A 12,001-nucleotide genomic window follows, 5' to 3' on the forward strand; every position below is an offset into this window, starting at 1 on the left:
GGGGTAGGGTTAGGGGTAGGGTTAGGGGTAGGGCTAGGGGTAGGGTTAGGGTTAGGGGTAGGGTTAGGGTTAGGGTTAGGGGTAGGGTTAGGGCTAGGGTTAGGGCTAGGGTTAGGGCTAGGGTTAGGGTTAGGAATGTGCACACGTATTCTGGTCCTCTGCGGGATTTTTCCGCTGCGGATTTGATAAATCCGCAGTGCTAAACCGCTGCGGATTTATGGCGGATTTACCGCGTTTTTTTCTGCGCATTTCACTGCGGTTTTACAATTGCGATTTTCTATTGGAGCAGTTGTAAAACCGCTGCGGAATCCGCACAAAGAAGTGACATGCTGCGGAATGTAAACCGCTGCGTTTCCGTGCAGTTTTTCCGCAGCATGTGTACAGCGATTTTTGTTTCCCATAGGTTTACATTGAACTGTAAACTCATGGGAAACTGCTGCGGATCCGCAGCGTTTTCCGCAGCGTGTGCACATACCTTTAGAATTAGGCTATGTGCACACGGTGCGGATTTGGCTGCGGATTCGCAGCAGTGTTCCATCAGGTTTACAGTACCATGTAAACATATGAAAAACCAAATCCGCTGTGCCCATGGTGCGGAAAATACCGCGCGGGAACGCTGCGTTGTATTTTCCGCAGCATGTCAATTCTTTGTGCGGATTCCGCAGCGTTTTACACCTGTTCCTCAATAGGAATCCGCAGGTGAAATCCGCACAAAAAACACTGGAAATCCGCGGAAAATCCGCAGGTAAAACGCAGTGCCTTTTACCCGCAGATTTTTCAAAAATGGTGCGGAAATATCTCACACGAATCCGCAACGTGGGCACATAGCCTTAGGGTTAGGGTTGGAATTAGGGTTGTGGTTAGGGTTAGGGGTGTGTTGGGGTTAGTGTTGTGGTTAGGGGTGTGTTGGGGTTAGGGTTGTGATTAGGATTATGGCTACAGTTGGGATTAGGGTTAGGGGTGTGTTGGGGTTAGTGTTGGAGTTAGAATTGAGGGGTTACCACTGTTTAGGCACATCAGGGGTCTCCAAACGCAACATGGCGCCACCATTGATTCCAGCCAATCTCGTATTCAAAAAGTCAAATGGTGCTCCCTCACTTCCGAGCCCTGACGTGTGCCCAAACAGTGGTTTACCCCCACATATGGGGTACCAGCATACTCAGGACAAACTGCGCAACAATTACTGGGGTCCAATTTCTCCTGTTACCCTTGTGAATCTAAAAAAATGCTTGCTAAAACATAATTTTTGAGGAAAGAAAAATGATTTTTTATTTTCACGGCTCTGCGTTGTAAACGTCTGTGAAGCACTTGGGGGTTCAAAGTGCTCACCACATATCTAGATAAGTTCCTTGGGGGGTCTAGTTTCTAAAATGGGGTCACTTGTGGGGGGTTTCTACTGTTTAGGCACACCAGGGGCTCTGCAAACGCAACGTGACACCCGCAGACCATTCCATCAAAGTCTGCATTTCAAAAGTCACTACTTCCCTTCTGAGCCCCGACGTGTGCCCAAACAGTGGTTTACCCCCACATATGGGGTATCAGCGTACTCAGGAGAAACTGGACAACAACTTTTGGGGTCCAATTTCTCCTGTAACCCTTGGGAAAATAAAAAATTCTGGGCTAAATAATTATTTTTGAGGAAAGAAAACGTATTTATTATTTTCATGGCTCTGCATTATAAACTTCTATGAAGCACTTGGGGGTTCAAAGTGCTCACCACACATCTAGATAAGTTCCTTTCAGGGTCTAGTTTCCAAAATGGGGTCACTTGTGGGGGTTTCTACTGTTTAGGCACATCAGGGGCTCTGCAAACGCAACGTGACGCCCGCAGAGCATTCCATCAAAGTCTGCATTTCAAAACGTCACTACTTCAATTCCAAGCCCCGGCATGTGCCCAAACAGTAGTTTACCCCCACATATGGGGTATCACCGTACTCAGGAGAAACTGGACAACAAATATTGGGGTCAAATTTCTCCTGTTACCCTTGGGAAAATTAAAAAATTCTGGGCTAAATAATTATTTTTGAGGAAAGAAAACGTATTTATTATTTTCACGGCTCTGCATTATAAACTTCTATGAAGCACTTGGGGGTTCAAAGTGCTCACCACACATCTAGATAAGTTCCTTTGGGGGTCTAGTTTCCAAAATGGGGTCACTTGTGGGGGGTTTCTACTGTTAAGCCACATCAGGGGCTCTGCAAACGCAACGTGACGCCCACAGAGCATTCCATCAAAGTCTGCATTTCAAAACGTCACTACTTCACTTCCGAGCCCCGGCATGTGCCCAAACAGTGATTTACCCCCACATATGGGGTATCAGCGTACTCAGGAGAAACTGGACAACAACTTTTGGGGTCAAATTTCTCCTGTTACCCTTGGGAAAATAAAAAATTGCAGGCTAAAAGATCATTTTTGAGAAAATAATTTTTTTTTTTATTTTCATGGCTCTGCGTTATAAACTTCTGTGAAGCACTTGGGGGTTCAAAGTTTTCACCACACATCTAGATTAGTTCCTTTGGGGGTCTAGTTTCTAAAATGGTGTCATTTCTGGGGGATCTCCAATGTTTAGGCACACAGGGGCTCTCCAAACGCGACATGGTGTCCGCTAACAATTGGAGCTAATTTTCCATTCAAAAAGTCAAATGGCGCGCCTTCTCTTCCGAGCCCTGCCGTGCGCCCAAACAGTGGTTTACCCCCACATATGGGGTATCGGCGTACTCGGGAGAAATTGCCCAACAAATTTTATGATCCATTTTATCCTACTGCCCATGTGAAAATGAAAAAATTGAGGCGAAAAGAATTTTTTTGTGAAAAAAAATTACTTTTTCATTTTTACAGATCAATTTGTGAAGCACCTGAGGGTTTAAAGTGCTCACTAGGCATCTAAATTAGTTCCTTGGGGGGTCTAGTTTCCAAAATGGGGTCACTTGTGGGGGAGCGCCAATGTTTAGGCACACAGGAGCTATCCAAACGCGACATGGTGTCCGTTAACGATGGAAATAATTTTTCATTCAAAAAGTCAAATGGCGCTCCTTCCCTTCCGAGCCTTACCATGTGCCCAAACAGTGGTTTACCTCCACATGTGAGGTATTGGTGTACTCAGGAGAAATTGCCCAACACATTTTAGGATCCATTTTATCCTGTTGCCCATGTGAAAATGAAAAAATTGAGGCTAAAAGAATTTTTTTGTGAAAAAAAAGTACTTTTTCATTTTTACGGATCAATTTGTGAAGCACCTGGGGGTTCAAAGTGCTCACTATGCATCTAGATAAGTTCCTTGGGGCGTCTAGTTTCCAAAATGGGGTCACTTGTGGGGGAGCTCCAATTTTTAGGCACACGGGGGCTCTCCAAACGTGACATGGTGTCCGCTAAAGAGTGGAGCCAATTTTTGATTCAAAAAGTCAAATGGCGCTCCTTCCCTTCCAAGCCCTGCCGTGCGCCAAAACAGTGGTTTACCCCCACATATGAGGTATCAGCGTACTCAGGACAAATTGGACAACAACTTTCGTGGTTCAGTTTCTCCTTTTACCATTGGGAAAATAAAAAAATTGTTGCTAAAAGATAATTTTTGTGACTAAAAAGTTAAATGTTCATTTTTTCCTTCCATGTTGCTTCTGCTGCTGTGAAGCACCTGAAGGGTTAATAAACTTCTTGAATGTGGTTTTGAGTACCTTGAGGGGTGCAGTTTTTAGAATGGTGTCACTTTTGGGTATTTTCAGCCACATAGACCCCTCAAACTGACTTCAAATGTGAGGTGGTCCCTAAAAAAAATGGTTTTGTAAATTTCGTTGTAAAAATGACAAATCGCTGGTCGAATTTTAACCCTTATAACTTCCTAACAAAAAAAAATTTTGTTTCCAAAATTGTGCTGATGTAAAGTAAACATGTGGGAAATGTTATTTATTAACTATTTTGTGTCACATATCTCTCTGGTTTAACAGAATAAAAATTCAAAATGTGAAAATTGCGAAATTTTCAAAATTTTCGCCAAATTTCCGTGTTTATCACAAATAAATGCAGAATTTATTGACCTAAATTTACCACTAACATGAAGCCCAATATGTCACGAAAAAACAATCTCAGAACCGCTAGGATCCGTTGAAGCGTTCCTGAGTTATTACCTCATAAAGGGACACTGGTCAGAATTGCAAAAAACGGCAAGGTCTTTAAGGTCAAAATAGGCTGGGTCTTGAAGGGGTTAAATGAGAAGGTGTGTCCAAACTTTTGGTCTGTACTGTATATATACACATATATACTATGTGTAGACATTTATTTGATCTATTCTATTCTAACCTGTCAGTGTGATTTTACTGTACACCGCACTGAATTGCCGGCTTTTCTATAGAACACCGGTGCGTATTTCTCACAAGTCACACTGTTGGTCCGTGTGTAGTTCATATTTTTCTTGCCCCCATAGACTTTCATTGGCGGATTTTTTTGCGCAATACACTGACAAACGCAGCGTGCTGCGATTTTCTCAGCCCGTAAAATACGGCCGAGAAATATACGACTGATGGAAGCTGCCCCATAGAGAAACATTGGTCCGTGTGCAATGCAAAGCTTCATAGACCTTAGTTTGAGCATGGTCTACAGAGGCGTAGCTAGGGTTTAGGTTCAGGGGGGGCGAAACTTCTGAGTGGGCCCCTAACCAGGTTACCTTGATTGCAACTCGGTGACGCATGCTAATAGTGGAGGAGAACCTCAGCAGATAACCGTGCTGTTACTGAAGATATAACGACCAACATAGATATTACCGCCATATGGTCAGTGGTAGATACCAGCCGTACAGAACATACAAGAGATCACAGCACAGTTACAGATAATGACTTACCGTTGACGTTCTCTGATGGAATCGTTCATTTTTCCCTTCTTTTTCATCTGGCCCAGACCAACATGACAATTTCTTTCAGCTACAACTCGTCTGCAGAGAATACAACAAAGACACATTTAACTTTTCAATATTCCTCTTACTGCACCTGATACCCCAATACTGAGCCGCTGCTGCTGTATGTGTCCCTATTACTGCACCTGATATCCCAATACTGAGCCGCTGCTGCCGTATGTGTCCCTATTACTGCACCTGATACCCCAATACTGAGCCGCTGCTGCCGTATGTGTCCCTATTACTGCACCTGATACCCCAATACTGAGCCGCTGCTGCCGTATGTGTCCCTATTACTGCACCTGATACCCCAATACTGAGCTGCTGCTGCCATATGTGTCCCTATTACTGCACCTGATACCCCAATACTGAGCCGCTGCTGCCGTGTGTGTCCCTATTACTCCACCTGCTGTGTGGTTCAGTGTGCTCTCTAAATTCTAAAGCACCCCTCTATAATATAGTAATACTGGGTGCAAGTGCCCTAGAAAACAGTGCCCATATTTTGCCCCCTAGAAAGTAATATTGCCCTGTGTGCCCCTTTGATAGCCACAATAACCTGAGTTCCCCTATAACAATAAGTGCCCACTTTACATTTAATAATGTCCCAAGTCTCCCCCCTGTACAGCTCCCCTATACACAGTATGATGCTCTGTTATACACAGTATAATGCACCCTCACTGTATAGTACCACCCACACAGTATACTGGCCCCTTAGTAGCCCCCAAACTGATGGCTCCAACAATGTATAATGAACCCCTCACTGTAATCTCCACACTGTATGATGGCCCCCTCACTGTAATCTCCACACTGTATAATGACCCCCACACTGTAATCTCCATATTGTATGATGGCCCCCTAGATAGCCTCCATATACAGTAGCATAATGCAACAAGTAGTCCACAATATAGTATAATGCACTCCCCATAGGCAGACTCTATAGCATAAGGCAGCCCCCATAGGAAGACTCTATAGCATAAGGCAGCCCCCATAGGCAAACTCTATAGCATAAGGCAGCCCCCATAGGCAGACTCTATATCATAAGGCAGCCCCCATAAGCAGACACTGTAATAAGGCAGTACCCCCATAGGCAGACTCTGTAGTATAAAGGCAGCACCACCATAGGCAGACCCTGTAATAAGGCAGCACCCCCATAGCCAGACCCTGTAATAAGGCAGCACCCCCATAGTCAGACTCTGTAATAAGGCAGCCCCCATAGTCAGACCCTGTAATAAGGCATCATCCCTATAGGCAGACCCTGTAATAAGGCAGCCCCCATAGTCAGACCCTGTAATAAGGCAGAACCCATAATCAGACCCTGTAATAAGGCAGCACCCCCATAGTCAGACCCTGTAATGAGGCAGCACCTCTATAGTCAGACCCTTTAATAAGGCAGCCCCCATAGGTAGACCCTGTAATAAGGCAGCACCCCATAGGCAGACCCTGTAATAAGGCAGCACCCCTATAGTCAGACCCTGTAATAAGTCAGCCCCCATAGTCAGACCATGTAATAAGGCAACCCCCCATAGGCAGTCCCTGTAATAAGGCAGCACCCCTATAGTCAGACCCTGTAATAAGGCAGCCCCCCATAGGCAGACCCTGTAATAAGGCAGCACCCCCATAGTCAGACCCTGTAATAACGCAGCCCCCCATAGGCAGACCCTGTAATAAGGCAGCACCCCTATAGTCAGACCCTGTAATAAGTCAGCCCCCATAGTCAGACCATGTAATAAGGCAACCCCCCATAGGCAGACCCTGTAATAAGGCAGCACCCCTATAGTCAGACCCTGTAATAAGGCAGCACCCCCATAGTCAGACCCTGTAATAAGGCAGCACCTCTATAGTCAGACCCTGTAATAAGTCAGCCCCCATAGTCAGACCCTGTAATAAGGCAGAACCCATAGTCAGACCCTGTAATAAGGCAGCACACCCATAGTCAGACCCTGTAATGAGGCAGCACCTCTATAGTCAGACCCTGTAATAAGGCAGCCCCCATAGTCAGACCCTGTAATAAGGCAGAACCCATAGTCAGACCCTGTAATAAGGCAGCACCCCATAGTGAGACCCTGTAATGAGGCAGCACCTCTATAGTCAGACCCTTTAATAAGGCAGCCCCCATAGTTAGACCCTGTAATAAGGCAGCCCCCATAGTCAGACCCTGTAATAAGTCAGCCCCCATAGGCAGACCCTGTAATAAGGCAGCACCCCTATAGTCAGACCCTGTAATAAGTCAGCCCCCATAGTCAGACCTTGTAATAAGGCAACCCCCCATAGGCAGACCCTGCAATAAGGCAGCATCCCTATAGTCAGACCCTGTAATAAGGCAGCACCCCCATAGTCAGACCCTGTAATAAGGCAGCACCCATAGTCAGACCCTGTAATAAGGCGGCAGAACCCCATAGGCAGACCCTGTAAAAAGGCAGCAGCACCCATAAAAAAAAATACTCACCTCTCTTCTTCCTGGTTCCTGTGCTGCTCCCGCTGATCTCCGGACCTTGGGCGCCGGGCAGTGACGTCATCGCGCCCGCTGTCAGTGTCGGCGACGGGGGATGATGGGAGAAGGAGCGCAGTGATCCTTCTTCCATCAATGCGATCAGCTGTATCAGCTAAATGCCGGTACAGCTGATCTTCAGATGACGGCGGGGGGCCCACGGCTGGCACCGGGCGCCCTGGGTTTCTGATCAGGGGTCCCATAGCAGCAGAGCAGGGAGATCGATTCTCCCTGCTCTGCCGCAGAATGTAACTGCGCACGCCGATACAGTTACACGCCGGGTGGGCCCCCTCAGAGCACCGGGCCCGGGGCGCCTGCACCCTCCGCCCCCCCGATAGCTACGCTACTGATGGTCTACAAAGCTTTCCCTAGCTTGTTTACACGGGAGTCATCATGACGACCCCGGGTCACCATGGCAATGATCAGGCCCCAATGATGACATCGCGAGGTCGCCGATCTGACAGAAGAGGGAGCTCCCTCCCTCTGTTTGTTCTTCTAAATGTTGTGAACGCTCTCCATTGCAGCACTTAGGGTGTTAACAGGGGGGCAGTGCTGGCATCAGCCCTGGCTGTTAGTGCTGGAGCTTGGCCACTAGCAGTGCCGAGCTCCTGCTATTATCAGGAAGGAGGTGCTGATATTTCAAATTGACTGATCGATTACGGAGCCCTGAGTGTGGGGACTGACAGCATGGGTCCCCGCACCTCTTCCCTTGCCGCTCAGCTGTCACTGAACTGTCACTGTGTATTTACACGCAGTAGCAGTTTAAAATCGTGACGGACCTAATGGGGGAAGTGACAACAGCTCATGACGTGGTATGTCCATCATTGGTCGTAAAGGGATTAATAGGACCTGACCTGCTGTACCTACGTGCTTGAAATGCGTAAGAATCCCTTCCATGTTCCATGCGCTGGATTTTTTTATATTTTTTATTTGAAAATAAAGAAATCAAGTGAATATGCACAACTGGTGGATTTCTCCTGAATTTTCTCTACCCTGTAGTGATTGTACAAAATATGTATGGAGCTTTGGTGTTCAGCTCTGTTCACTGTTGATATCTGGTCATTGCCAAATGCGATAACATCTGATCGGTGGGAGTAAATGGGCTTGGATCCCGACCAATCTTAATGATCTTGATGTAGATCACTCTGACTACGCTCTGAACCCTTGCAAGGAAACATCTTCTAATTTAGATTCATTAGAAAATCAATAGTAACCCACCACTTCACTTGTTAAAGGGAATCTGTCACGTTAAAAAATACTAGTAACTTGCAAATATGGGGTTAATCTGCAGGTCAATACTGTCCTAAACCTGCCCAGCGCCCCGCACTTGGAGTCACGCTGCTGGGAGAAAATTAACTTTATTCCCCCTGGGAGCATTCGGTGTTAAGTCACAGGGTGGCGCCAGCACTGAGTATGTAGAGAGGTGGCTGTAACTGCACCCCTGGCACTGACTGACAGCAACCCATCATTAGAACTGGCTGTCATTTGGTGCACGCGGCACGGTTACAGCCGCCATTCTACAATGGGTACGGAAAGTATTCAGACCCCTTTAAATTTTTCATTGCGGTCATTTGGTAAATTCAAAAAAATTCATTTCTGTTCTCATTAACGTACACTCTGCACCCTATCTTCACTGAAAAAAACAGAAATGTAGTAATTTTTTCAAATTTATTAAAAAAGAAAAACTGAAATATCACATGGTCAGAAGTATTCAGACCCTTTGCTCAGTATTGAGTAGAAGCATCCTTTTGAGCTAGTACAGCCATGAGTCTTCTTAGGAATGATGCAAAAAGTTTTTCACACCTGGATTTGGGATCCTCTGCTATTCTTCCTTGCAGATCCTCTCCAGTTCCGTCAGGTTGGATGGTGAACGTTGGTGGACAGCCATTTTCAGGTCTCTCCAGAGGCTTAAGTCAGAGCTCTGGCTGGGTCAGTCAAGAATGGTCACAGAGTTGTTCTGAAGCCACTCCTTTGTTATTTTAGCTGTGTGGTTAGGGTCATTGTCTTGTTGGAAGGTGAACCTTCTGCCAAGTCTGAGGTCCAAAGCACTCTGGAAGAGGTTTTCATCCAGGATATCTCTGTACTTGGCCGCATTCATGTTTCCTTCAATGAAAAACAGTCGTCCTGTCCCTGCAGCTGAAAAACCCCTCCATAGCATGATGCTGCCACCACCATGTTTCACTGTTGGGATTGTATTGGGCAGGTGATGAGCAGTGCCTGGTTTTCTCCACACATACCGCTTAGAATTATCACCAAAAAGGTCTATCTTCATTTCATCAGACCAGAGAATCTTATTTCTCATAGTCTGGGAGTGATTCATGTGTATTTTTTTTTTTTTTGCAAACTATGCGGGCTTTCATATGTCTTAGGAGAGGCTCCCGTTGGGCCACTCTTCCATAAAGGCCTGACTGGTGGAGGCTGCAGTGATGGTCGGCTTTGTGGAACTTTCTCCCATCTCCCTATTGCATCTCTGGAGCTCAGCCACAGTGATCTTGGGGTTCTCCTTGACCTCTCTCACTTAAGGTACCGTTACACTTAACGATTTACCAACGATCACGACCAGCGATACGACCTGGCCGTGATCGTTGGTAAGTCATTGTGTGGTCGTTGGAGAGCTGTCACACAGACAGCTCTCTCCAGCGACCAACGATGCCGAACTCCCCGGGTAACCAGGGTAAACATCGGGTTACTAAGCACAGGGCCGCGCTTAGTAACCCGATGTTTACCCTGGTTACCATTGTAAAAGTTAAAAAATAAACACTACATACTTACATTCCTGTCGCGTCCCCCGCCTTCAGCTTCCCTGCACTGTGTAAGCGCTGGCCGGAAAGCAGAGCGGTGACGTCACCACTGTGCTCTGCTTTACGGCCGGCCGGCGCTGACACTGGAGGACGCAGGGAAGCTGACGCTGAGGGACGTGACAGGAATGTAAGTATGTAGTGTTTTTTTTTTAACTTTTACAATGGTAACCAGGGTAAATATCGGGTTACTAAGCGCAGCCCTGCGCTTAGTAACCCGATGTTTACCCTGGTTACCAGTGAAGACATCGCTGAATCGGCGTCACACACGCCGATCCAGCGATGTCAGTGGGTGATCCAGTGACGAAATAAAGTCCTGATCATTCCCCAGCGACCAACGATCTCCCAGCAGGGGCCTGATCGTTGGTCGCTGTCACACATAACTATTTTGTTAACGATATCGTTGCTACGTCACAAAAAGCAACAATATCGTTAATGACATCGTTATGTGTGACGGTACCTTAAGGCTCTTCTCCCACGATTGCTCGGACCATATGGGTCTCTGCACTGCAATACACTTCAGCTGAATATGTGTTTGAGGTCGCACATCCAGTTGGAGTTTGCGTTGGCATCAGCAGGTCCCTCACCCTCACGGGCCCAGTCGCAACAACTGCAACGGCGATCATTACGCCCTTCTTGGATAATAAAGACAAATGGTGGACCCCACTGATTTACAATGGGCTCCTGGCATGAAGTACTGGTGTCTATCATTTTTATGGCAGAGAAGCCTGGGGCAGACATATCATTGGTGGGCACAGGGTCCGAGAGGTGAGAGGGGACATTTATACTTCCAAAGCAGCAGGAATTGTGCATTATGATCATCTATCGGACTCCAAAGCGCCCATATACTGTTCTTACACAGGGGCCCTCCTCTGGCTGTGCCTGCCTGGGGTCTGAGCTATCAGAAGGGAATGGCTCATAACTTTAGGAAACCTTTCCGTGGTAGTGACTTGTCTTGGGGGAACACAAGGGTTAATAGCTGGAGAAATGTGACTTCTTGCTTCACATGGAAACTGTGAGGGTGTGACAGCAGGGATTGCCTCTCTGGGAGGGGTGAGGGGGCTCGGAATCCCCGAGGATGAGGACTATTCCCGATGTGACGCCCCCTGCTGGAGAGCGCGGTGCGGGCGGAGGGTGTGGTGAGCGCGGGCTCTTATATACCGGGCGGCAGCCGGCGGACAGTGCGGACAAGCTCCCGAGCTCTGCTGCTCATTGGCTAAAAGTGTCTCCTTCTTGTCTCCCATCACTGCTGCGACCCACCAGGGAGTGCTCTACACGACCCCCATCATCCGAGACCAAGGCAACATCTACAAGCCCAACAACAAGGTCATGGCGGATGACAGCGTCAACGAGAAGGATGTCCACACCAAGGAGATCAACCTGGTGAACAGGGACCCCAAGCACCTGAACGACGAGGTGGTCAAGGTGGGTGGAGCGCTGAAGTCCTCTGTGCTGCTGGCTGTGTGGGGGGATTGTGCCTAGGGTGGGCTAATGTGGAGATAGTGTGCATCTCAGCAGTCTGCTTAGATACTCATGTATACATAGACTTATACTGTACTAGCAGTGTGCATCTCAGCAGTCTGCTTAGATACTCATGTATACATAGACTTATACTGTACTAGCAGTGTGCATCTCAGCAGTCTGCTTAGATACTCATGTATACATAGACTTATACTGTACTAGCAGTGTGCATCTCAGCAGTGTGCTTAGATACTCATATATACATAGACTTATACTGTACTAGCAGTGTGCATCTCAGCAGTCTGCTTAGATACTCATATATACATAGACTTATACTGTACTAGCAGTGTGCATCTCAGCAGTCTGCTTAGA

At 47.0% G+C, this 12,001-nt stretch overlaps 1 protein-coding gene across 2 annotated transcripts in view; it reads left to right on the top strand.

Moving 5' to 3' along the window:
* Positions 1-12,001, top strand: part of CAV1 (caveolin 1) — a 94,405-nt gene that overhangs the window by 35,395 nt on the left and 47,009 nt on the right. For both annotated transcript variants that reach the window (XM_069764842.1, XM_069764841.1), the window contains exon 2: positions 11,432-11,593. In XM_069764842.1, the coding sequence (XP_069620943.1) occupies positions 11,498-11,593 (96 nt within the window). In that variant the 5' untranslated portion in view covers positions 11,432-11,497. The remainder of the gene's footprint in view (positions 1-11,431; positions 11,594-12,001) is intronic.

This window comes from Ranitomeya imitator, chromosome 4 (genome assembly GCF_032444005.1).
Source record: "Ranitomeya imitator isolate aRanImi1 chromosome 4, aRanImi1.pri, whole genome shotgun sequence".
In the NCBI taxonomy this organism is placed as follows: domain Eukaryota; kingdom Metazoa; phylum Chordata; class Amphibia; order Anura; family Dendrobatidae; genus Ranitomeya; species Ranitomeya imitator.